General features: G+C 46.4%; 1 protein-coding gene across 4 annotated transcripts in view; it reads right to left on the bottom strand.

The window, feature by feature from the left end:
• Positions 1-504: 504 nt before the first annotated feature.
• The window catches only part of ccdc149a (coiled-coil domain containing 149a), a 173,729-nt gene continuing 146,880 nt past the window's right edge, over positions 505-27,353 (bottom strand). For 2 of the 4 annotated variants that reach the window (XM_072496504.1, XM_072496502.1), the window contains 2 exons: positions 17,325-17,426; positions 505-5,978 (listed from right to left, as the gene is read on the bottom strand). In XM_072496504.1, coding sequence (XP_072352605.1) covers positions 5,416-5,978; positions 17,325-17,426 — 665 coding nt within the window. In that variant the 3' untranslated portion in view covers positions 505-5,415. Of the gene's footprint in view, positions 5,979-17,324; positions 17,430-27,353 lie in introns of all 4 variants that reach the window. The other 2 variants (XM_072496503.1, XM_072496501.1) reach the window with 1 other exon arrangement.

The raw sequence follows: 27,353 nt of genomic DNA on the forward strand, positions 1-27,353 counted from the left end.
GTGTCTTATTAATGGTGATGGTGAATGATAAATGTTGGTCAGTGATGAAAATGAGGAGAGCAGGTTGGAAAATGGACAAATCTGGCTCTACCTGATAGCTCAACAATGTAAATAATTGGAATTAGTTAACACTGACATAAATCTATTTAAAATGAATGAGTTAGCACCCATTGAGATATGTAGGCATGAAGTGTGATCACTTAGCAGGAATTAGAGAGCTTCAAATGACCTTGGAACCATACTTCTTAATAAATCATTACCTCGAGCAGAGAAAAATAATTGTGAATTTCATGAAGGGGAAAATAAATAAAAGTAGAATACAGATCCACATCAGTGCAAACCAAGCTGGGGAAAGAAAAGGATATAAACAGGAGGAAAGTCGATCGCTAAATCAGTAATGTGACAGACTCAGTGGCAGGGGGAATAGGGCAGATGCAATGGGGTTGGGAGATAGTGTTTGCAATGGCACATAAAATTCATGTGTATGTGACATAAACTTGCAGATTAAACAGTTGCAAATATTTATTTAAGACTTCTACAAAGTATGTCCTCTTCTGCATTTTCACACATTTCTTTTTTCAAATTTCAGTAATAGCAATGCTATCAAAATGGGTTAAAATGCAATTCCTTTAACCCAAAATGTGCTTGCAGGTGAAGGAAACATATATGAAAGAGTGCAATCCTTTATAATCCTTCAATTTAAAGCAACATAATTAGTACTGTACAAAATAATGGCTCAACTCCATCCAGGCACTACTGTAATTATCACCAATTTCTATCCAGTCAATAATTTTGGGATAATAATCAGAACACACTCAAATAAATTAAGGAGAAAAATCCGAAAAATGTTTTAGGCTTTGGGCCTAAAAATTCTTTACTTTTAATCTTGTTCCCACACGGTAACAATGTTTGACTTGATTACCAAATCCAAAAAGAATAATATGAAATGTAAATAAACAACCTGAGAACAGCTATACCTAAAACCAATAAATGTGAAAGGAAAGTCAATAGCATTACAGGCGCCTGGAAATAAGCCCATAAGTGGACTAATCATTTGTCCTCAAAGATGATGACACAAGTGACATCAGAATAAACACTTCTTATCAAAAGAATCTGTTACTACTGGTTAATTAACTTTATTAAAAATCATGTATTTCAAAAACGTTATTACAATAGCGAGAACTTGAGGCAACTGCCAATATATGGCAGGCTGTTCTGGGCATATGTGGAATTAAACGTACTCAAGGACTCCAAGGTGTCAATATCTCTCATTAAAATGTATTTTTCTGCATGGAGATGATCCTCATTTTGAGATCGAGAAATTTTAAAAAGAAACCAGCTCAATCCTTGCAAGCTCATTAAAAAAGAATCCTTTCTGACATTGATCCGATGATGGCATGCAGCCTACAAGAAAACTTCAATCAAGTGCCATGTAAGATAATAGCACAATCTTTTCCCTGTGTAACCCAGAAAGCTGAAGAAAATATTAAATATTGTGAACAACCTAATTTCCATCACCAGCAAAATTATAAGTAACACATAAAATGGCACAAGGGCATGGTTATTTACCTAGACAATTTATTTCCCCTCCGATTCAATCAAAAGGTATTGTTATTTTCCTCCATTCTGTGATATTGTCTGGTGCTGCTCTTGATTTAAGTACAAGGTGTGAAGTGGAAAAAGTTGTTGCCAAAGCAAAAAATAAATAACTATGATTACAGAACCATCAGCATGGAAAAAAATCTTTGAAATGCTAATGCTATGCCTCTACCTGACTACAGTTGTCCTCAAAATAGTACAGAGTCATGACAATTCTCTCCTTTACTCTTGTCATTATCACCATTATAACCATATACGAATTGTGAACCGTGGTCATTCTTGGAAAGCTGTTAGATCAGAATTCCACATAAAATAAAGTGATAAGCGTAAAGTGAAATGTGATAGTTCTGTGGGTGGGTTCTCCATGCTGAAGCGATCGGTAAAGGACCACAACCTCCCACTCCCCAACCCCATAAACAATTAGTGCATTTTATTAATATACTCTTGCTTCTAGCGTAAAACACACAAGTTGTAAAATTTCAGTATCTATTGTTCTTGTTACTGGCAAAAATCAATGCTAATTAATAAACATAATTACTAAAACAAATACATTATTCATATTGCCACAATGAATATATCCTCCAGGTGCAACAAGCGTGAGTTATTAATGAAATATGGAAAGTTTGCAATATTGACAATGTCGTTTTCTTTTCCTCCCAACTTCTTTACTTTTTCAAATTGAATATCAAAGTAGTGTATAAATTTCATGCTAGAAACTTATGAATATTAACGAAGCTGGTGGAGGAGGCCAGGGAGGATCTTAAGAGGTGGGATACACTGCACTTAACATTGGCGGGGAGGGTCCAAGTGGTGAAAATGAACATTCTGCCGAGGTTCTTGTTTATCTTTCAGGCTCTCCCGATCTTTATACCAAAGGCCTTTTTTCGGAAAGTGGACACAATCATCTCTGACTTTCTATGGGCGGGGAAGGTGCCGAGGGTGGGGAGGACCCTGCTACAGAGGCAGAGGCAGCAGGGGAGGTTGGCATTGTCAAAATTGCTTCATTATTATTGGGTGGCGAATGTGGACAGGGTGCGGCGGTGGTGGGAAGGAGAAGGGGTAGAGTGGGTTAGGATGGAGGAGGAATCTTGTAAGGGGTGTAGTTTGAATGCTACGGTGACGGCAGCATTGCCAATGGCTCCGAGTAGGTATTCAGGGAGCCCAGTGGTGCAGTCCATGGTGAAGATATGGAATCAGCTGAGGAGGCATTTTAGGGTGGAAGGGATGTCAGTGCTAACGCCGCTGTGCGAGAATCATGGGTTTGAGCCGGGGGGGTGGGGGATGGATAGTGTATATAGGAGGTGGAGGGAAGTGGGGCTGGTCAAGGTGAGGGATTTGTATTTGGAGGGAGGGTTCGCCAGTCTGGAGGAGCTAAGGGAGAGGGTAAAGCTGCCGAGCGGTAGTGAGTTCAGGTATCTACAGGTTAGGGACTTTGCACGAAAGGTCTGGAAGGGGTTCCCTATATTGCCGGGGTACACTCTGCTGGAGCGACTGCTGCTTCCGGATGTGGAAGGGAAGGGAAGAATTGGGGATATATACAAGTGGCTGAGGGAGCATGGAGGCGAGCGGGTGGTAAAGATCAAGGAGAAATGGGAAACGGAGTTGGAAATGGAGATCAATTGGGGAGTATGGAGCGAGGCACTGCGTAGGGTAAATGGGACCTCCTCTTGTGCAAGGATGAGCCTGATACAGTTTAAGGTGGTGCACAGGGTGTATATGACTCGGGCGAGAATGAGTGTGTTCTTTCAGGGGGTAGCAGATGAGTGTGAGAGGTGTGGGTGGGGGCCAGCGAATCATGCGCACATGTTTTGGGGTTGTGAAAAATTGGGAAGATTGTGGGCGGGAGTGTTCGCGGTCTTAGCCAGGACAGTGGAGGAGGGAGTGGACCCGGACCCTTTGGTGGCGATATTTGGGGTTTCAGAGAAGCTGGAGCTCATGGAGAGGAGGAAGGCCGATGTCTTGGCCTCGCCTCTCTGATTGCACGGCAAAGAATTTTGCTGGAGTGGCGGTCGACATCGCCACCGGGGGTAGCAGCTTGGTTGGATGACCTGTATGACTTCCTGCGGTTAGAGAAGATAAAGTATGAGTTAAGGGGCTCAGCAGGGGAGTTTGAGAAAAGGTGGGGGATGTTTGTGACCAGTTTGAGGAGCTGTTTGTCGCAGGGGGGCGGGAGAGGGGGGGTTGAAAAAGGAGAAAATCTGTACAAACTGTATAGTTGATTGTTGGGAAGAATGTTTCCCGGGGTGTTTATTTGCTGTAACCTACTTCGATAAAAGTTTGAATAAAATGTGTTTTAAAAAAAAGAAACTTATGAATAAAAAAGATTATGCTTGCATTGGGAATCGGGGCCGTTGCCTGCCGATATGCAATAATAATGATGACACATCACTGTTAATAAATATAAAACTTGTGGAAACAGTGGGCGAAATTCTCCGGTATCGGCACGATGTCCACCGACCGGCGCCAGAAACGGCGCCAATCAGATGGGCATCGCGCCGCCCCAAAGGTGCGGAATCCTCCACATCTTGGGGGGCCGAGCCCCAACCTTGAGGGGCTAGGCCCGCACCGGACTAATTTCCGCCCCGCCAGCTGGCGGAAAAGGCCTTTGGTGCCCCGCCAGCTGGCGCGGAAATGACATCTCTGGGCGGCGCACGCGGGGGAGCGTTAGCGGCCGCTCACGGCATCCCCGCGCATGCGCTGTGGAGGGAGTCTCTTCCGCCCCCGCCATGGTGGAGACCGTGGCGAAGGCGGAAGGAAAAGAGTGCCCCACGGCACAGGCCCGCCCGCGGATCGGTGGGCCCCGATCGTGGGCCAGGCCACCGTGGGGGCACCCCCCGGGGCCAGATCGCCCCGCGCTCCCCCCAGGACCCCGGAGCCCGCCCGCGCCGCCTTGTCCCACCGGTAAGGTAGGTGGTTCAATCCACACCGGCGGGACAGGCATCCTAGCAGCAGGACTTCAGCCCATCCGGGCCGGAGACCCCCCAGTGGGGGGTTGGAGAATCTCACCCAGTTTTCTTTCTCTATTCCAAGAACGACTTTATCTTATTTAATTATTGAAGTCACTGTTTCAGCCATGTGTCTTGCTCCTTTACCATACTTCACTTTAATCTGGAAGGGTTCCACTTGCAACACAACAATTTAGAAGGAGAAAGCTACAAGTTCGAAAAAAAATTTTTAAAATGCAAGTCACTAGAAATCAGCAATAGAAAACATTGGAAATGCACAACAGTTCTGTCCGGGTGTATTAAAGGGTATATCCGCCTTGCAATGATTCCAATTCAAATTTCAAACTACAGGCCCTCCTGTTTCCATTAATTGTGAAACAAGCTCAGAGTTCCTGGTGCAGCATATTAACCAGAGCAGATCTCTTATTTTTGGCAGAAACATTTTGAAACCTGATAGTATGAGAATCAAATTCCACTGAAGACTTACTAACCGTTCCGCGAGTCATACCATACAACATGAGGAAGCAAATGTTATATAGCAATTTTTAAAAAATATTGTGTGCTTGGAAAAAGATAGAAATAGCTTTTGATGAAAACCCTTTACCCTTATTTTATTTTTAAATAGGTAATGATCAATGTAATTATTTATTGTACTTGACCATCTCAGAAAAGGGAATAGGCTGCCTTTGATATAATTCAGATGCATAAACATTCATATCACATCCAACAAAGTGCTGATGATCTGCTTTCAAAAGAATTAAAGTTTCTCCTTGGTCTCAAATCAAGTTTAAGAGCTTTATCATAATTATCAATTAAGGACAATAATCTTCAAATTACAGGAGTAAACTAAAATATAAAGTTAGAAATCAAATTATGCTATATTTCCTCCATGATTTTCATCAGTACTTTCAGTAGAACCTTCAAATATTGTCAGATCTGTGGTCAACAGGCTGTGCAGCTGAGAATCTGAATTTATTTTGGAAGTCGTGTTTGAGAATATGTCATTTTTGTTGCTTTCCAGAGCATCAGATAATTCATTATTTTGAATCCAGTGGTCACTCTCAGAATCAGATGGGTTTGCTGCATCTGTTCCAGATAGTGGGCATTCAGAAACAGGTGAAATATCATCATTATTCTGAGATATCACTGTGCACTGCTCTTTCAAAGCCCTTGTTTCATTACAGCCATCACTTAACTCAGCAGTAACTAACTTCTCAGTCATTTTTGTTATTTCATTCCCTGGGTTCGATTGGGACATTGATGGATAGATATCTGTTGTCTGGGAGTCCGTTTGCATAGGTAAAATTACTGGACTTCCGCAACTATCCTTTCGCTCCACCTGCATTTCTTCAGATTCTCTGGATTCTTTTTCCTTACCAGGGAACTCCAGTGCTGAAGGCGGAGGTGGAATTCCTTGACCTTCTTTCAATTGATCTGTGAATCAACCAAATATTTTTTTTAAAACTCAATATACGGTATATTTTATGAACAGTTTAAACTAGGCACACAAAGGGAAAGGAGGATTGGGTCAACATCAAGCATCTGCTATCGAGGCTAAAATGCCACCATGTGTTTTATAATATATAAAAACTACTGACAAATAGGATAATGATCACATATTTTGACAGTTAGTGTTTCATGGATCAACTATAAAACATCTTTTGCATAAAAGAACGAAGAAAAGTCACCACACTCCGCACGCTTAGGTATTTCCAATGGGAGAAATAAGAGTTTAGTAGTGGATTTGGTCTAGCTCTTTAAAATGCTTATAAATACATATGCTGATTTCCCAACCTGCTGCAGTAATCACAAACAAGAGGAGTACAAAATTAACATACCTCAAGCAAAAGAAATACTCAAGGTTTTTTTCTCGTTAGAAGTAATGGAAAAGGTACTTCAGACTCACAACAAAATAAATGATATTGCTCTGCCAATCATCTTTCTAAAAAAAAAGTTGCTGATTTGTAAGTTACAAGAATAATGTCATTTATACAGCAACTGTCAACATTCCTCATGGAGGTTTTCATATAAATTTCAATCTACATCTCTCGAATCTGATGACACTCGTCTGGTCTGATTTTCCCATTAAAGCAGCAGTATGTGACATTGCAATGGACACCAGTTGACCCTGTGGTGCACAGGTCTAAATTTTCTACCACCGTTCTAATATCATAGTTTTTCATGAACTGAATGAATACTTTCTGCTTTTAATTGTACATATCTTCCGATCATATAACTTTTAATAAGGACACAGGGAGCTCAAACCAAGTGAGAATAAAGAACTTTGGTTTATTTACAAATATGTTATATACATCTCCCCTGTAGATCCCTACCGGTTCTCTTCATGATCAGTACCTTACTGGCTGACCTTTTATACAATATGGAGTGCCCCACCCCTCAGTGGGGGAGCTCATACTTCGCGAGAACTATGGGGAAGACAATCATTCCCACCCCGTAAGTCCCGTGTGGGATATGGCATAACTTTTGCCAAACTCTTCTACACTCTCAATTTACTCTTGAATTCAGCACATGTTTGTTTTACAATCAAGGCTCAAGGCTGCGTTGAGCTCTTGGACCACATCAAAGGCAGTTAAGTGCTTTTTGCAGAGAAAAAGAGGATGTCAGAGCACTTAACTACCTTTGATATAGTCCAGGAGCTATCAATCATAGCTAGATGTTTATAAACATTGAGGTTTGTTTTACAGCAGGCAACCTGAAATCCACTCAAGCGTGAAGGCAAATAAGATTAAATAATCTAAACAGCTGGGTGTGTGCAAGATGTTACTCACAACCTAGTAAAATCTATTTCACACTGGTGTGAATGAAAGCCTTACAGATCAAAGATTTGAGGGGGTTTAAACCTAGCTGATATGGTCGTCTCTTTCCAGGAATTTACAGATGCTGCTTTCTCTGCCTGAGCCAGCAGGTGAATTCCACAGATAACTTTTAAAGCAGTGATTATTTTTCACTGTCTCTGTCTGGATTGCTCTCTAGCTTTCAGACAGTGGGCTCTGTAATGGGGGGCTTCCAGGCAAGTGTCTCTGCAATGGGGGGCTTAAGGCAGGAGTCACCTTTATGGCCGGGTTTGGGGGGGGGGGTGTTGGTGTGGTGTTCTGGTGGGGGTTTCTCTTATGGAAGGCCTCTGGATGGGCTCTCTCTTATTGTTTTTTTTTGTGGAGGTCTCTCTTATGGGTGGGGAGGGGGGGGTCACTCTTATAGAAGGTCTATGCTGGGAGTGAGGTGGGCAGGATTTGCATTGTGGGGGGGACCTCCGATGGGCAACTCCCTGAAAGAATTACCCCCCTGGCCCACCACAAGGTGCATCGCGCCAGGGCCACGCTGGAAAATATCTGCTCCAAATCCCGACCATGTGATTCCTGGCCCAGAGGAATGGAGATTCACTCAGGCTTGGAGAATTTGGTTACCAGCCCGTTAATAGGATGCAAATGCAATTTGACCTATTTGCATCCTCCCGCTGGCGGGGGGGCGTGAACCTTGATGGCACACCAGTGAGTCACCGATCCCGTTTTTTGGGCAACGCTGGATTGTCCGCCGCATTGGGAACTCTGCTACTGTTGGCGGAGAATCCAACCCCTGATAAAATAAAATTAAAGTATTTATTTTTCTAATAATTAAATTTTTCTGAATGGAAATAACAGAGCATTTCTAATTCCTTGCCCCTTTCCAGAAACCTCCAAATTAGTTTTTTTTGCATAAGTGAACACAGAAAGAAATAGCAGGATCATTTACTTTAATAATTGGTCAGAGGCTCTGAGCAGGAAGAAAAACCAAGGTCTTCATGGGGAACTAGAGGACATCTGCCAGAGAAGTATGTTTTTCCAGGAGGGATATTTTCATATAAACCAGTTAAGAATTGATTTGGAAAGCAGTAACTGCAAAGCAATTGAGCTAATCGGGATTGAGACACAAAAAAATAATTCCGTATGCAGTTCCTATAGGACTTCAAACCAAAGTGCTACTGATGACAATATTAAAATCTTACTTTGTTTTAATCACAGGGAACAAGACAATTTAATTAGGCAAAATCACATGAGGCAACAAAAGATTCTCAAATTGTTTCGATGTAAATTCTAGAATTACAGGCATCTGCAGTTATGGCTGGCTGTAAAGGCCAGCTCTGAAGTGATAGGATATGGGGCTGGATTCTCCGGTCCCCCAGCTGTGTGTTTCTTGGTGGCATGCCATTATTGGCGGGGGCATTCTCGAGTCCCTCCGCGACCCGTGAGGGCAGCCCCTGTGCAAAAAGGAGGGTGTGGGTTGGAGCTTCTAATGTACTCCCTCAAGAGGACAATTACTGCAGAGCTGTCTCGAGGAGTTGAAGACCTGTGCAAAATAAATGGGAAAACTCTGCAAACAGTGTCTGTGCAGCACATTCAAACACAAACCTCAGTCGCCGGACACTTAAAATTTTTTTATTTCAGTCCTGACATTTCATCCAACACCGGTTTGAAGTTGTAGCTAAAACGTAAAGACTGCCTGGCCAATCGGCCGACCCATCAATCGTAAGAATGGACAGGCCATGTAAGATTGCTTTCAATTGGCTAAATTGCCTGCTTGATTGTTGCAGGAGTGCTTTGGATACTTGCGTGCACTCATTGACCAAAATATCTCACAATTGCACAGTGACATTGGGACACACGCCTGAGGTCATCTCAAGCAATTTCATGCATTTCCCGGTCGGGCACGCACCCTCCCGAACAACGTAAAATTCTGGTTGGAGAGTGGATTAAAGTTACCAAGTGTTGTAGGCATCCAGGACAAAACTATATTTTGTAAGAGCTTTAATGTTCTAAACTGCCCAAAGTACTTTACAGGAACACTGCAAAGCAAAATTGGACACCCACCCACATAAGACAATATTAGGACATATAGCCAAAACCTTGGTCAATGAGAAAGTGCTGGAAAAACTCATGGAGGTTTCGCAGCATCTGTGGAAAGGATGGTGCGGCTGGAGATTACAGAGTTGGGAAGGGGTGAGGCCATGAATAGACTTGAAAACAGGAATAAGAGTTTTAAATCGAGGCATGGATTGAGCCAATGAACTCAGACATGATGGGCGGGATTCGCGCCACACCGTCCCGACGCCGGCCCGCCGATTCTGGGCCGGGATGGGCCGAGCGGCCGTCGTGGAAACGCCGAGTCCCGCCGCCGCCATCCACACCTGCTCTCAGCCGGCGGGAACTCAGCGTTGAAGGCTCGGGTGGCGGCTTGTGGGGCGGGGGGGGAAGGTGGGTCCGACCCCGGGAGGGGGGGGGTGCCTCCGATGTGGCTTGGCCCGCGATCGGGACCCACTGATCGGCGGGCTGGCCTCTCTGTCTCCCGGCCTCCTTTCTTCCGCGCCGGTGCCTTACTCCTGTGCCATGTTGGGTCGGGGCCGGCGCGGACTAGGGAGACACCGCGCATGCATGGAAGTCACGCTGGTGGGACTGCGCATGCATGTCTTCGCGCCGGACCCACTGCTCATGCGCGCCGCCCATTCCACGGCTGGATCAGCAGCAGGAGCGGCGAGAACCACTCCAGTGCCGTGCTGGCCCCCTTTGGGGCCAGAATTGCTGATCCTGATGTTTCCGACGGCGTCAACATTTAGCCTCAGGATCAGAGAATCCCGCCCGTGAGGTCATTAACACTTGGCACAAGTACATAAGAGTAGAACGTGAAAAGCCAGCAGGAGTGTATTGGAACAGTCAAGTTAAACCTAAAATGGATCAGAAAGATGTGGAATTTGATTTGCAGATTATAAAGGCAGTAATAACGTAGTGACATTGTCATGGGGGTTCTTAATTATACAAGGGGAGGCAGTGGTCTAGTAATCCAGAGACCCAGAGTAATGCACTGGGGACATCGGTTCGAATCCCACCAGGGCAGTTGGTGGAATTTGAATTCAATAAAAAAAGATCTGGAATTAAAAGTCTATTGACAACCATTAAACCATTGTCAATTGTTGTAAAATCCCATCTGGTTTACTAATGTCCTTTTGGGAAGGAAATCTGTCATCCTTACCTGGTCTGGCTTACATGTGACTTCAGACTCTTAAATGCCCTCAGAGATGGGCAACAAATGCTGGTTCGGCCTGCGACGCCCACATCCCATGAACAAATAAAGAAAAATAATAATAAATCCAGTAGGGAGGAACAATGCAGAAGAGGAAAAACAGAAATATTTACTGATATGTCGACAAGTGGATATGTTGGGGAGATTGCTAAAGAAAATAATCTACTGGATTTGTGTGGAATTCTCCCATTTTGATATTAGGGGCGGGATTCTCCGACCCCCCCGCAGGGTCGGCGAATTGCCGGGGGGTGGCGTGAATCCCGCCCCAGCTGGCCGCTGAACTCTCCGGCACTGGAGATTCGGCGGGGGTGGGAATCGTGCTGCACCGGTTGGCGGGCCCTCCCCCGGCGATTCTCCGGCCTGCGATAGGCCAAAGTCCCGCTGCTGTAATGCCGGTCCCGCCGGCGTGAATTAAACCACCTCCCTTACCGGCGGGACCAGGTGGCCTGGCCCGTGATCGGGGTCCACCAATCCGCGGGCGGGCCTGTGCCGTGGGGGCACTCTTTCCCCTCCGCGTCGGCCATAGCCTCCGCGATGACGTTCCCGTGCATGCGCGGACTTCCGTCGCCCGGCGGAGTCCCTTCGGCCCCGGCTGGCGTGGTGCCAAAGGCCTTCCACGCCAGCCGGCGGGACGGCAACCACTCCGACGCGGGCCTAGCCCCTAAAGGTGAGGGCTTGGCCCCTAAAGGTGCGGATTTCTCTGCACCTTTGGGGCGGCCCGATGCCGGAGTGGTTCTTGCCACTCCATCCCGCCGGGACCCCCCGCTCCGTCGGGTAGGGGAGAATCCCGCCCAAGGTGTGGTGATGGGTGGCTCCGATTGAGATAGATTTTTAATCAGTAAGGTAATCAAGGGTGATGGGTATAAGGCAGGAAAGTGGAATTGAGGATTGTCGTATCAGATCAGTCATGATCTCATTGAATGGCGGAGAGACTCAATGGGGCTTACTTCTGAAGAAGACTTACTTCTGCTCCAATGTTTATGATCTTCCCTGCTGACCAGAATGGCGGAACCATGCAAAGGTTTAGTGGCACCTGATTTTCAAATCAGAGGCCAAATTTGATACAAATCATTAAGTCCAGAAGAGTAATAACAGTTTGTTTAAGTGCACGTTTGTTGAAAGGAAAACCTATATGTTCGTTAGATACAAAGCTGAGTACAGAGTAAATGGAAGCCTAAATAACTAAATGGGAACATTTGTATGAAACTCAACTTTAAAAAAAAAAATCATTTGGCATGAAGTGAATAACTGTCAAGAGAAAATCGGCAAAGAAAGATAACTAAAGCCACTATTAGAGATATTAAAAAGAAAGATGGAGTGTGGGCAGGAACAGCAGCAATGAAAATGCCTTTCCAGTTATATTTGAAGCTAGAATATGATTAAAGACCGCATTGGCCCTCTGAGAGAGTGAAGCACGGCACATTAAGTAAGAGGATCAGGATATGGCTGAAGTGTTGAATGGATAATTTGCAATGGTTTTCACGATTGAAGATAATGCTATGGTAACAATATTGCTGCTGAAATTAATTCAATAGAAGTAACTGCAGAATAGTCTAACTGGGATTAAAGCACTTAAGGCTGAACATTCTGGAAAGCATGATACTATTTACCCTAGGGTGCTGAAGAAAATGGCATATACATTCTGTGAGCACTGGTTTGTTTATTGAAGCGTCCTTTGTGATTTGGGACAATTCCGGCTCATGTGTTCCAAATATTTAAAAAAGGAAAGGAATCATGGGAATTATGGCCTGTCAGTTTGATGTCTGTTGGAAGGAGATGCTGGAACACATTACAAATGATGTGATTTATGATCACCCAGAGGACTTAACAGTCAGGAGGTAACGCTAAGCACAGCTGTAGGAAAAAGGTCTGACTTTGGAGGCTCCTTCTGACCGTACTTCTGGAATACTGACAAGATATGACTATGAATGGTCATCATCTGTCCGGACAATAATGCCCTCTCTATCAGTATCCTTAACTCAGACTCTTGTTGTCCTTGCGTAAGTGTAAATTTGCCATAGTCCCAAAAGACCATGGGCTGCTTTCCCCTTTAAGGGGGAGAGCTGATAGATGGTGATCACCCCACCTTTGGCGAGGGGCAGGGTTGAGAAGAAAGGCCTTCATGAATAACCTCAGCCTGTACGGCCTTGTGCAAGTATCTAGTGCGGTACATTTTGTTGTGGGCAGTCGCATGCTTCTGCCTATCAGACTGCTCTCTGTCTTCGATGTTTCGGTAACCTTTGGCTGTCAGCCGTGGTATTTGTTTCTTTGGGAGAATTGGGAGTTGTGTGTGGAGTTTTCTGCCCATCAGGCGTCCAGATGGGGCTAAGGTACATTGTAATTGTAATGTAGATTAACAGTGCTGTTGTTAACTCGTTCTTCCTCAGGAGGGCTTTTATGGTCAGAGCCCTCTTTCTGCCCCACTGTTCGACTGTCGGGATCATGGAGAGCTGGTACGGTGCTGGAAGCATAAGTGGTGGCAAATTGGGTGAAGTATTTCATAGATCATAGAATTTACAGTGCAGAAGGAGGCCAGTCGGCCCATCGAGTCTGCATCGGCTCTTGGAAAGGGCACCCTATTTAAGCCTACTTATTTGTTTTCAAATTGTGCACTGTTAACTGACCTATCTGGCCCATGATGCTGCAGCTCATGAACCTCTCCTTCAACACTCTTACTAATGTACAATTGCTGCATCTCAATCCATCATAGACATACACATAGACATAGAATTTTTACAGTGCAGAAGGAGGCCATTTGGCCCATCGAGTCTGCACTGGCACTTGGAAAGAGCGCCTCACTTAAATCAATGCCTCCGCACCATACCAGTAACCCAGCAACCCTCCCAACCCCTTTAGACACTAAGGCCAATCCACCTAACCTGCACGTCTTTGGACTGTGGGAGGAAACTGGAGCTCCCAGAGGAAACCCACCCAGACACGGGAGAACGTGCAGACTCTGTACAGTGACTCAAGCCGGGAGTTAAACCAGGGACACTGGAGCTGTGAAGCAACAGTGCTAACCACTGTGCTACCGTGCCGCCCATCAGGAGAAGCAGTCCACCACAATGAAGAATCTGCCATTGAAGACAAATAAATCAATGCCCAACGGCCCCCAAGCCCTGGTTGGGAACTATGAGGGGATAAGGGGCTCCCTCTGCTCCTGCCTGTGTAGCGTACACACCTGGCCGTTTGCTGTAATGTCCTCAATTGCTCATGAAATGCCTGGCCACCATTGAGCCCATGCCCTGCATTTGAAAATTCCCAGGTGACCCTGGTGTATTTTTTGGAGGATCTCCAGCTGAATGGAGGCTGGAATGACCAGCCACTCATTGTACACCAGCAGATTGATGACGAGAAAGTGCTTCTGCTGTTCAAATAAAGTCTTCATAGTCTCTGCTGTGGTCACCCTTGTTGATAGTAATGGTGGATGTGGGCACACTCATCATCTCATAATTGTTCCTAACAGATTTGTTGGAGTTTTCCTGTTGGAGCCGGAAGGTGTCACCTCACCAATTGGGGGTATGATTGGAGCTCCAATTGTGGATTGTGGTCCTGGAAAGTGTCTCGCCTGTTGTTTGTTTTTTATTCCCCTGAACGTATATCATCTTGTGTATGAGCTCATGAGGTAGATGCATTCTCTGGATCCTGGGAAACATCTCTTCCAGCCCCTTTTCTCCTAGAAGCGAGACAAGCAGCTTATGGTCCATTTCATTGTTGATCTTTAGACCAATAGTAGTCCAAAAACCTCTTGCAGGCCTATGGGACTACAAGATTTTCATTTTTAACACGGCATATCGTGCCTCTGTGTCTGACAGTCCTCAGGATGCATAATACACCGGCCAGCTAGTTCTGCCCAGTTGTTCCTGTAATAGGCCTGCGAGAAGGCCTGTGGACGTAGAATCTGCTGCTAGGATGGTGGACAGGGATGGGTTATAGTGGGCTAGGATTTTGGTTGAGAACTGCATGGCCTTGATGCAACCACATGCTCGCTCTTGGTGCCTTTCCTGGTTTTTCTTCAGAAGGTACTGCAGAGGATCTGTTACCTGTACCAGATTGGGTTTGGAACTCGCTGTTAGTTTTAGTTGTCTGTGGGTCCACCACTGTTGATGCTTTTGCTACTGATAATATATCCTAAGAGCTCTTGGAGAATTTGTATTTCGCATTCAGGGTTAGCCCTGCATTTTTCATGCTTTTGGTGTCCATCCTTGTAGTTCCGTCAGTCTCACAAAGGAATTCTGAGTCTAGTATAGTAAATGCTGATAACTATGTACATATTTCCAGTATGAGGTCTAAGCCATGGGTTGTCACCATGCTTCTGTCCAACACAAGAATGCTCATTTGTGCCTTGTCATCACAGTTTGGGTGACACTATAACCCAATCCCAAGTTAACCCTTGCTATGTCAGACCCTTATAGGGCAGCACGGTAGCACAATGGTTAGCACTGTTGCTTCCCAGAGCCAGAGTCCCAGGTTTGATTCCCGGCTCGGGTCACTGTCTGTGTGGAGTCCGCATGTTCTCCCTCTGTCTGCGTGGGTTTCCTCCAGGTGCTCTGGTTTCCTCCCACTAGTCCCGAAAGACATGGGCCGGGATTCTCCGAGCCCGCGGTGGGTCGGAGAATCACCGGGGGGGGGGGGGGCGTGCAAATCCCACCACGCCGTTCTGCCACGGCGCCGGTCAGGGGCCGTTGGTAGCGGCCTCTGGGGCAATTCTGCGCACTTGACGGGCCGAGTCTCGCCGGCGTCGTTTGCGTATGGTCCTACCAGGCAGGACCTCAGCATTCTGGCTGCGGGGGCCGTCCTGGTGGGGGTGTGGGGGGAGCTGACTCCGGGGGGGACCTCCACGGTGGGCAGGCCTGCGATCAGGGGCAACTGATCGGCGGGCGCGCTAATTCCGGGGGGACCTATGTTCCTCCGCGCTGGGCCCCTGTAGGGCTTCACCATGTTGCCCTCGGGCCGGGCGCGGAGACAGCCGTGGCACGCATGAGCGGACCCCGGCCGGCTGTGGCGGGCCGGCTTTCGGCGGCGGAGCAGCATACAGCACTCCGGCACCGTTCTAGCCCCCGAGGATGGGGAGAATAACTGGGCCTGGAGGCCCGTTGACTAAGGCGTCGCTCGCGACAGTTTTGACGCCGTCGTCAACACTTGGCCGGGATTTCGGAGAATCCCGACCATGCTGGTTGGTGAATTGGACATTCTGAATTCTCCCTCCGTGTACCCAAACAGGTGCCGGAATGTGGCGACGCGGGACTTTTCACAGTAACTTCATTGCAGTGTTAATGTAAGCCTCCTTGTGACACTTGTTATGGGTCAGGGTTTAAAGAATCCCAAAGTGTATCATGGAGTTCACCTGACCCACAACTTTTAATAGATTGTGGTATGGGGAGCACACGGCTCACTCTACGGGTGTGGTACAGCAGAAATGGACAAGTACTTTTTAAAACAAAACCATGTTTATTCTATGAACTCAAGTTAACGGTTTTAAAACAAACAGTGAATATCTTAGCAACCATTAATTCAAAGATAACCCCCAAAGACTACAACACTAAGTAAACCTTTAAGCTGTCCTTTTAACATCCAAAAGACTTAACAAATCTTTAAACAGGAGCACATTAGGTTCACATTCACTATTGAGAACATTTATGATCTAGAGATAGTCTTTGGATGGCAGAGATCAACAGGACAGCTCTTTGTTTAACTTCAGCTGCAGCTCACTGGAAAACCCAGACACACACCCAAGCTTTTTCTCAAAGTGAAACTAAAAAGCAGAACCAGAGCTCAGCTCCACCCACACTCGGACATCACTGCAGTAACATGAGCAGCCAAACATTTCTTAAAGCGACATTTTCATGACACACTAATAAAGATTATTATTATCCTACACACAAGGAAATAAATTTTTCAGAGCGTCATCCAGAGATACTCTTCTACATCTCTGGCTACAGTTCAAGAAAGCATTATTGTAGGCATTGTCTTTGTCTAATAGCTGGCAATGGTTCACATTTTACATTAAAAACATAATCTTTACCCTTTCCAAAATCAAACCAGAAGAAAGTGCATTTGGACACAGTACTTCACATGGATGCTGGTTGCACATGTCTGGTGTTTTTTATATGGGAGGGAAGTGGCAGAGAGGCAGGGGGAAGGTTGGGGTACAATAGACGAACAATTAATTTAATTTTCATGCCTTGTAATATTAGTGTAATGTCAATCTTGGAAGAAAATAAAATCTTGCCTGTCTTGTCACCACTGAATGGTCTGAATGGATCATTTGAAGACCAGTCAAATGGCTTTAACCTAAAAATTACTTTTGGCAGTATTAGCAGATTAATTACACAAAATCCATTGAACAAAAATAGGTCACAGGCGCATCCTCCCACTCTAATTGCCACTTCACACCTGGTCCCACATTCCTCTATTTCCTTCTCCCTCATAAATATATTAGATGCCCCCCTTAAATATGTCAATATTAGTTTCCACCACCTCCCATGACAAAGAATTCCGCCTTCTCAGTAATCATGCATTTCTGTCACTATGCAGAAAGTAATGTGTTCATGTGACACTCCCTTGTGTAGTAACCTGTTTAAGTAAATGGTTTAATGCTTGTATGTATATAAATAAGACAATGCCAGACAAAAGCATTAACCACTCAACTACTAATTTCATGAAGTAAATGCCAAGCTTTCTTTTCTCTCAATTTTTTAGACTCACCTTTCTGTTGCAGCTGTTGCTCAATATCCACAACCATAGGTGACTTTGGTCTTAGATCAACAGGTATGGCAGCATCAGTTAATGTTAGAATCTCCTTCCCTCCTGCTGTGACAAAAGGATGCCGGAAGTGAAACAATAGGTGGCTGTAATATAACTGCTCATAATGCAAGTGTTACAAACGATCATTTCAAACTATTTTCATATTTTTCTATCCAAGGACGATGAAAATCATGTGTCCATTATAGTACAAATGAAAATAGAGATTTTAATTAAATGACGCACATGAAGCCAAATCAAATAGAATTCCTAATAAAGTCTATCGAAAGATATGCCAGGCCATATTTTAATCCACATTTATTTCGATCAATTTGTAAACTGTACTCTCTGGCATTGATTTCACCATCTAGATAATGAAACAACAAACCCAAATTTAACATCCAAGTAAAGTTTCATTTAACAGCATCCAGAATGTATCTGAATATTCCACACAATTTCCGGCCTGGAGACATAAGGAACAACTTTAGATCCTACACATTCTTCATTAGGATCCAGTGATTCCTAGTATTGGCCCAGCATTTCATAGTGGCATCTGAAATGTGTTCTTTTACTTAAAAATTCAGTTAGTTGAAGTAAATAGTATAAAGTATGTAGTAAGAAGTCTTAAAATACCAAGGGGGCGATTCTCCGAGCCGGGCCGGAGAATCGCCGCAACCGCGCCACGACGACGGCGTGCGATTCTCCGAGGTGCGGAGAATCAGCGGCATTTGCGCCGGCGTGTTTAGATGCAGCGGCAGCCGCCGGCTGCTGGAATCGGCGGGGTTGCCGATTCTCCGGCCCGGATGGGCCGAGCGGATACAACAGTCCCGCCGGCGCCGTTCACCCCTGGTCACTGCTATCTGGCACTCTGCGTGAAGGGTCGGGGGGCTGCCTGTGGAGGGGGGGGGACTCCGTCCCCGTGGGGGGGCCTCCGATGGGGTCTGGCCCGCGATCAGGGCCCACCGATCGGCAGGTCGGCATCTCCCCCACCGGTCTTATTTTCCTGCGTGTCCGGCCCCTGAACACCAACGCCATGTTGAGTCGGGGCCGGCGCGCTGAAGAAGTCCCCCGCGCATGCGCAGGTGGGCGCGGCACCCGTTTGGCGCCGGGAAGGGAGGCTGGAGCGGCGTGAACCACTCCAGCGCTGTTCTGGCCCCCTGTGGGGGACAGAATCAGTCATCCCTGTGCTCGTTCACACCGTCGTGAAACGCGACGGCGTTCAAGACGGCGCAAACACCTCGTCTCCATTTTGGAGAATCGCCCCCCCAGGTTAAAGTCCAACAGGTTTGTTTCGATTCACTAGCTTTCGGAGTGCAGCTCCTTCCTCAGGTGAGGACGAGTGAGGACGGGGGCTGTCCGGTCACCTTGTAGAGAAATTATATTTTTAGCACTGAGTACTTAATTTATTCATAACATCCAAATTTAGAGATCATTCTCTGTCGTTGGGATTCTCCGTTTTGCAGGCGTCCGGGGGTTTCCCAATGGCGTGGGACTGCCCTACAATGGGAAATCCCATTGACCGGCCGGTGTAACGGAGAATCCAGCCGGCAGAAATATGGTGCGGCGGGGCAGAAAATCCAGCCCCATATTCTGAGCTTATTCAGACTGCTATATGTGCATTAAAAATATATATTATACAATGTCACTGACCATCTGGTAGGTGAATTTTAATCTCAGTTCACTGCAAGTATGATCTACGTATGGAGGGAGTGCAGATTAGTTTTACTAGAATGGTACCTGGACACGAAGGACTAAACTATGTGGAACGTTTTGGGGTGATTTGATCCAAGTTTTAAAGATAGTAAGGGGTACAATTAAGTGGATTGGGAGAATCTATTTGTTAGTTATGGATTCTAGAACTCGGGGCACAGATTAAAAATTTAGTCAGACTTTTCAGGACTGAAATTAGACATGGAATTTAATACCCATGCCTGTGGTGAGTTTGGTGGCAGAGGGGAAGATGGCGGATGGGGATTCCTCCATTTTCCTGTCTCCCCCCCCCCCCCCCCCCCAATAAATCCATGGTGGGAAGGCCCATTGGTGGGGGGAAGGCCAATTGATGGCCTTTGCCCACCATTGCCAATTGAGGCCATTAAGTGAGCAATTAATCACTGGCTTTAAACAGTGGTGGGAATGGGGATTCACTATGTGAGGAGCACGGCAATAAAACCTGTGCAGGATTGTTAGTGGGCTCCCAGGGGGATCCACCCCACCCCTCCCCTCCCCCCATCACTCACCTGTGGCCTGGGATTCAGTGATGATACAAGGCCTCAGGTGGGTGTTTGTACCAGCAGCAGGCAAGCACCTCCCTAGTGGCACTGCCATTTAGTACAACAGGAATTCTGCCCTGGGGCCCTTGATCCCAGGGAGGCCTGTCCCTGTTCAGAGTAGCACATAATACAGCTGGTCTTCCCTAAAGGAGGTGAAGTAGGCTTCTCAACAGCTCTCCAGATGGCGGGCTAGACCTCAATGCCAGCATTAAATACCACCTAAGGAAACACTTTTTCACACAAAGGGTGCCGGAAGTTTGCAATGCTCTTCAGCAAATGGCAATTGATGCTAGATCAATTGTTAATTTTAAAACTGAGATTGATAACTAAAGGTATGGAAGTATATGGAACAAAGGGGTTTTTAGAGAGTTGAACTGCAGATCAGCCATAATCTCATGAATGGTGGAACAGGCTTGAGGGGCTGAATGGCCTATTCCCTGATAAGAAGCATAGAATCCCTACAGTGCAGAAGGAGCGAGCTGGCCCATCAAGCCTGCACCGACTCTCTGAAAGAACACCCCACCCAAGCCAACCTAACCTGCACATCCATGGACAGAGTCCCGCCGGCGCCGTTCACTCCTGGTCGCTGCTAGCTGGCACTCTGCGTGAAGGGTCGGGGGGCGGCCTGTGGAGGGGGCGGGGGGGCTCCGTTCCCGGGGGGGGGGGGGGGGGGCCTCCGATGGGGTCTGGCCCGCGATTTAGCATTAACCTACACATCTTTCGACTGTGGGAGGAAACCTGAGCATCCGGACGAAACACACGCAGACACAGGGCGAATGTGCAAACTCCACATGGACAGTTGTCCAAGGCTGGAATTGAATCCGGGTCCCGAGCGCTGTGAGGCAGGGGTGCTAACCACAGTGCCACCAATTTTGCTCCCGAGTTGGGAATGCAGATTCTAGAAAATTCCTGTTGCTAACTTTGGCTGTGTTTCTTAATTTAGCTCTGTTTAATTACGTTTGCTCAAGAGTCGGCAGGTATCTTTCGACACCGCCAAAAGGTTCAGAGCCGAATACTGATCAATGACTCGATACACCCGTTAGTAAGTTCAAAAGCAATGCTCATTTATTCACACACAGTCAAATCTACTCATGCATAAACTCTACAAACTAAATTACCACTATTACTAAAGCCTATACTTAGCTTCGGGTGCCCACTCAGTCAGAGGAACAGTGGCCGTTGCTCGGTTCTGAGGCTGCTGGGTTGAGCTGTTTACAGAGTACCAACTAGAAGCGTCTATCTCGTAGCATGCGTTGACTTGGAACTTACTTGGTCTGATGTAGCTGCTGGGCTGGTCTCTCTCTTCGCTGAGAGCCAAAGCCAAAGGAGAAAGATTCTCCCTTGGGGAATACCTTTTATACCCAAAAGGGCTTCACGCTCTTTTGGGCGGGCCTTGAACTTGGCCTCAACTAATTGGGTCTTTCCCAATCAGTCATATCGATCTTCCTCCAATAGAGGGGTGGTTCCCTGATCGCTGGTCGTGTCCTGGTGACTGTTGGTCTGCTTTGTTTTAGTCTCTTCTGGCGCCGGGGAGTCTGTCCTAACATTGTGTATCTAAATGTTTCCCTTTTGTCCCCGGAGATGGCTCGTTAGTATGTAGATTACTTGGCAGATTCAGTCCTGTCTGAGAGTTTAAGGTTCTAATCAACAGACAGAGCTTGTACCTGTTTGTTTCTTAGTATTAGAACATAGAACATAGAAAAATACAGCACAGAACAGGCCCTTCGGCCCATGATGTTGTGCCGAACCTTTGTCCTAGATTAATCATAGATTATCATAGAATTTACAGTGCAGAAGGAGGCTATTCGGCCCATTGAGTCTGCACCGGCTCTTGGAAAGAGCACCCCACCCAAGGTCAACACCTCCACCCAACACTAAGGGCAATTTTGGACACTAAGGGCAATGTATCATGGCCAATCCACCTAACCTGCACATCTTTGGACTGTGGGAGGAAACCGGAGCACCCGGAGGAAACCCACGCACACACGGGGAGGATGTGCAGACTCCGCACAGACAGTGACCCAAGCCGGAATCGAACCTGGGACCCTGGAGCTGTGAAGCAATTGTGCTATCCACAATGCTACCGTGCTGCCCTTAAGAACAAATTCATCTACACTATATAATTCTACCGTAATCCATGTACCTATCCAATAGCTGCTTGAAGGTCCCTAATGTTTCCGACTCAACTAATTCCACAGGCAGTGCATTCCATGCCCCCACTACTCTCTGGGTAAAGAACCTACCTCTGACATCCCCCCTATATCTTCCACCATTCACCTTAAATTTATGTCCCCTTGTAATGGTTTGTTCCACCTGGGGGAAAAGTCTCTGACTGTCTACTCTATCTATTCCCCTGATCATCTTATAAACCTCTATCAAGTCGCCCATCATCCTTCTCCGTTCTAATGAGAAAAGGCCTAGCACCCTCAACCTTTCCTCGTAAGACCTACTCTCCATTCCAGGCAACTTCCTGGTAAATCTCCTTTGCACCTTTTCCAAAGCTTCCACATCCTTTCTAAAATGAGGCGACCAGAACTGTACACAGTACTCCAAATGTGGCCTTACCAAAGTTTTGTACAGCTGCATCATCACCTCACGGCTCTTAAATTCAATCCCTCTGTTAATGAACGCTAGCACACTATAGGCCTTCTTCACAGCTCTATCCACTTGAGTGGCAACTTTCAAAGATGTATGAACATAGACCCCAAGATCTCTCTGCTCCTCCACATTGCCAAGAACTCTACCGTTAACCCTGTATTCCGCATTCATATTTGTCCTTCCAAAATGGACAACCTCACACTTTTCAGGGTTAAACTCCATCTGCCACTTCTCAGCCCAGCTCTGCATCCTATCTATGTCTCTTTGCAGCCGACAACAGCACTCCTCACTATCCACAACTCCACCAATCTTCGTATCGTCTGCAAATTTACTGACCCACCCTTCAACTCACTCATCCAAGTCATTAATGAAAATCACAAACAGCAGAGGATCCAGAACTGATCCCTGTGGTATGCCACTGGTAACTGGGATCCAGACTGAATATTTTCCATCCACCACCACTCTCTGACTTCTATCGGTTAGCAGTTCGTTATCCAACTGGCCAAATTTCCTACTATCCCATGCCTCCTTACTTTCTGCATAAGCCTACAATGGGGAACCTTATCAAATGCCTTACTAAAATCCATGTACACTACATCCACTGCTTTACCTTCATCCACATGCTTGGTCACCTCCTCAAAGAATTCAATAAGACTTGTAAGGCAAGTCCTACGCCTCACAAATCCGTGCTGACTATCCCTAATCAAGCAGTGTCTTTCCAGATGCTCAGAAATCCTATCCTTCAGTACCCTTTCCATTACTTTGCCTACCACCGAAGTAAGACTAACTGGCCTGTAATTCCCAGGGTTATCCCTAGTCCCTTTTTTGAACAGGGGCACGACATTCGCCACTCTCCAATCCCCTGGTACCACCCCTGTTGACAGTGAGGACGAAAGGATCATTGCCAACGGCTCTGCAATTTCATCTCTTGCTTCCCATAGAATCCTTGGATATATCCCGTCAGGCCCGAGGGATTTGTCTATCCTCAAGTTTTTCAAAATGCCCAACACATCTTCCTTCCTAACAAGTATTTCCTCGAGCTTACCAGTCTGTTTCACATCGTCCTCTCCAACAATATGGCCCCTCTCATTTGTAAATACAGAAGAAAAGTACTCGTTCAAGACCTCTCGTATCTCTTCAGACTCAATACACAAACTCCCACTACTGTCCTTGATCGGACCTACCCTCGCTCTAGTCATTCTCATATTTCTCACATATGTGTAAAAGGCCTTGGGGTTTTCCTTGATCCTACCCGCCAAAGATTTTCCAATTTTCCCTGCATTCTTTGCGGGTGTCCATTTTGTTACCGGGACGTGGCCATCCCAGATGGCTACATTCCCTCCTTGTGATCCTCAACGCAAAGCGTGAAGGATCACACTACTACGTCGTCTTCATCCTCTGACCAACCGGGGCACCCATACTTAGGCTCTACACTGTCCTATCCTATGCAACACAATTTTACCTAAACCATTTAAAATACATTCATTATCATAACACTCTACAGGGCGCTATGACATTAATACATGCATTACAGAAAAATAAAAAAACTGGAACCTCTAACTATTCTCAATAAACTATCCTCATTCAAACAATCCAAAAATACAAACAATCCAAAAATAATCTATACATCTTAAACTGTACAAAATAGCAGCACGCAAATTTCTCTGGCCTGGCAGTCAGACACAGAGGTTTACATCTCTTTATTCCACAGAATACATAAAGAAAATGGATGCTCTTTAATCCGTTCCAATGTGTTCGGGGGTCTGGTAAAATCCGAAAATGGGGGACCTAAACCTGCATACTGGGGTGCGAGAGCGATATGCTCTCCTTCGCCATTTCCTAACTCTAAACGTTTGCACGACACTGCAAAGTATCGCCAGCACTAAGAGTGCTTCGACTACATATGAGAGTGAGTACCAGGTGATAAACTTATCACACCAGGTCGGGGTATTGCTAGCTGTCGCTGGGCTAGTTATCTCGGGGTTCCGTGTATTACAGGGATGGGAATCATTTACGGTTTGTGTGGTAGGGGTCAGGGGGTAGCGTCCGCACGCAACTGAAGGGTCTTCTTTGTCTTCCTCTGGGGTTCCTGGGTTTCTGGAATTCTGTGAACACAAGCATAATTTCTGTTATTATCTTGCTTAAGATCTCGTATGTCTGCCTGTCTGTCTTTTATTGCCAACTTCCCTTTATAATTGGTCACCATTTGTAACTCCCTCATTTTTTTTTTTTAAACCGAATATTTGGACTAGACATCTAAGAAAAATTCTGCCATACTGCGCGCCATCTCGCAGCCTGTGTGATTTACCATCCCAGTGTTTGAGGATGTAAAAAGCATAGGGAAGCAACCTAAGGGTGCTTCCCTATTCTATTTACGAAACAAAAGAATTTTGAACGCAACGAGCCAAAATGTGGTGCGTATGGGCCACGGCGGTTAAGAAATGGGTGGAATCCCCGGGTAGGATGGTGATCAATGCCGTTTGTGCTCTACCCGAGCGTAGCTGACCAGAGAGGGGTCCTCAGGCAGGGCGGGGACCAATGCCGTTTCTCCACTGCCTGAGCAACCGGCAAGAACGGGTAAGAATGCGGTCGTCGTGGGGGGTTGCCTCTCGAATTAGGAGAGCAACTATGAGTCGTGTTCTGTCGACAAACTAGTTCCTCTAACAGCCAGGGGGCGTCAAAAGTGTGGTGATGTGGGGCCGTGAAAACTTTCGAGTTTACGAACAACACTTAACGTTAACACTAGCGAACAAACATTCAACAAACATGGTGCAGGTTCCATCAGAAAGGACACCGTATCTCTCCATCGGTTCCTTTTTTCTTTCTCCATCATCTGGACCTCACTGCTCAATAGCGAACAGGGTCGCAAAGGGATTCGTTTGGTGGGAGTCAGACTCTAAGTCATCATCTTCTCCCGGCTGCCAAACTCTTGACCGTAGTAACCGTGCTAAAGCTGCTTGGGGCGAATTGGGGTCCATCTCATCATTCCGGATGAGCCTGAATGAATTGTCTCGGTGCTAGAATCGTGTGTCGAGGTTGGAGCTACTATGCTTCAATCCGTAATCGTCGGGCGGTGGGTCTGGGTCAGGGGCTTTGATATCAGTGATCTCAAATGGGTCAGTAGAATCATGTTCAGATTCGCTGGGAGTGGGGCCTGGTGCAGGGGTGTCGGCGTAATGTGGTGTGCTGTGGCTATTGTCATCATGATCGCTATCGCTGTCGCTGCTGGTTGAGGGAAGGGAGAGTCGTGCCTCTGGGGGCGGAGTTGAAGTCATGTCTGAAGCGGGCTGGACTGGTTGGGGGAGGGTAGGAATACCTCATCTGTGGGCGGGGCGTGATCGTCTGCTGCTGCGAGCAGGATGTGGCGTGTGTGGTTATTCTGCGAGCCGTAAGCCTTGAGCTGGTTTATATGAAACCACGCAGACTTACCATTGGGATAGGTTATTTTGTATACTGAGGGGCTGACTTTGTCCGAAATGGAGTACGGTCCGGAAAATTTTGGGGAGAGGAATGAACTGGGGTTGTAAAGGGAAAGCATAACTTGTTGCCCTACTGTAAACTCAGTGGCGTGTACTGTTTTGTCGAAACAAGCCTTGCTCTGTTTCTTCCTGGTTCCAAGTCTCACTGCTGCTGCGAGTTGGGCTGCCTTTATATGCTGTATCAGTTGTTTAACCGCATTTTCATGCGTGAGGGCTGTAACTGCTGGGATGGCCAAATGCAGTCCTAATAAATACTCAGTGCCTTTCATGGGACGTCCGGTCATGAAGGTGTGGGGGGTGTATCCTGTGGACGTGGATACCGTGTTTCTTAAAAACCTTAAAGCAAATGGGAGTACTGAATCCCAGGTGCTGTTATTCTGCTGTACTATTTTCCTGAGGGTGGCTTTCAATGTCCTATTCATTCGTCTACAATACCACTTGACGGGTGGTATGCAATATTCAACTTTTGTCCAATGCCGAAAATCGTGAGGACGTTTTTCATTACACGTCCGGTGAAATGGGAGCCTTGATTGGACTCTATACTGCGTGGGAGGCCCCATCTTGTAAAGATGTGGTGTGTTAATATTTTAGCCGTCGTCTTGGCCATATTAGTTATTGATGGAAATGCTTCCACCCATTTTGTGAAGGTGTCTATGACCACACACACATACTTATAACCATTTCTGCATGGGGGTAGGGGTCCTATATAATCTATCTGGAGATTAGTCCAGGGTCCATTAGCGGGGCGGGTATGACTAAGTTGAGCCTTTTTAGCATATCTGTCCGGATTGTTCTGGGCACAGATTAAGCAATTCTCAATGTAGTGTGTGACATCGGTTTTTAAATCAGGTCATCAACAAAGCGGTCTGAGGTGGGCTAGGGTGGGTTCAATTCCTTGGTGTCCATGATTGTCATGGAACTGACAAATGATCTGGTTCCTGTCCTGGCTGGGAACTATATAAATGCCATCCTTTAAAATCACACCATCATATGTGGTTATTGAGTTTTTAAACTTGTTGTACGGGGCTGGGAAGGTTCCTTTTAAAACTTCCCTTTGTTTCTCGTCCTCTTTCTGTGCCTTCGCTAAATCCTGAATGTTGGTCTGTGAGACCTGAACTGCGTGTACTGGGGTGCTTTCGGGGGGGGTTCCAGAAATAGCCATGCCTGGAGCCTGCCTTCACTAGGGCGTCAGCGTTAACGTTACATGGGGGGGAAGAACAGTGATGACTGCGAACCTTAATTATTCCATATTTCCATCCTTCACTGTCTCTAAGATATGGCGGAGTAATGGGGCTGAGGGTAGGGGTTTACCGTCCGCAGAAACAAATCCGCTTGTTTCCCACAGGGGTAGAAACTCTGTCAAACTATTACAGACATACAAGCTGTCTGAATAGATGTCTGCAGGGGTCGGGAACGAGTCTGGGTGGTCTACAATATATGCAATCGCTGCCAGCTCTGCTGCCCGCGAGCCTAAGTGTCCTGGCAACTTTAATGAAATGTCATCTAGGGCGCATCCCTGCGCGTCCTCTACATATATACCGCAACCGGTAATTCTCTCTCCATTTAACACTGTGGAGGAGCCATCCATGTAAATCTTCAGGGGTGCGCACGTGTCTGTGGGCTGGGGTCTCTGGGGTGTACTACCT

This window comes from Scyliorhinus torazame, chromosome 3, assembly GCF_047496885.1.
Source record: "Scyliorhinus torazame isolate Kashiwa2021f chromosome 3, sScyTor2.1, whole genome shotgun sequence".
Taxonomy (NCBI): domain Eukaryota; kingdom Metazoa; phylum Chordata; class Chondrichthyes; order Carcharhiniformes; family Scyliorhinidae; genus Scyliorhinus; species Scyliorhinus torazame.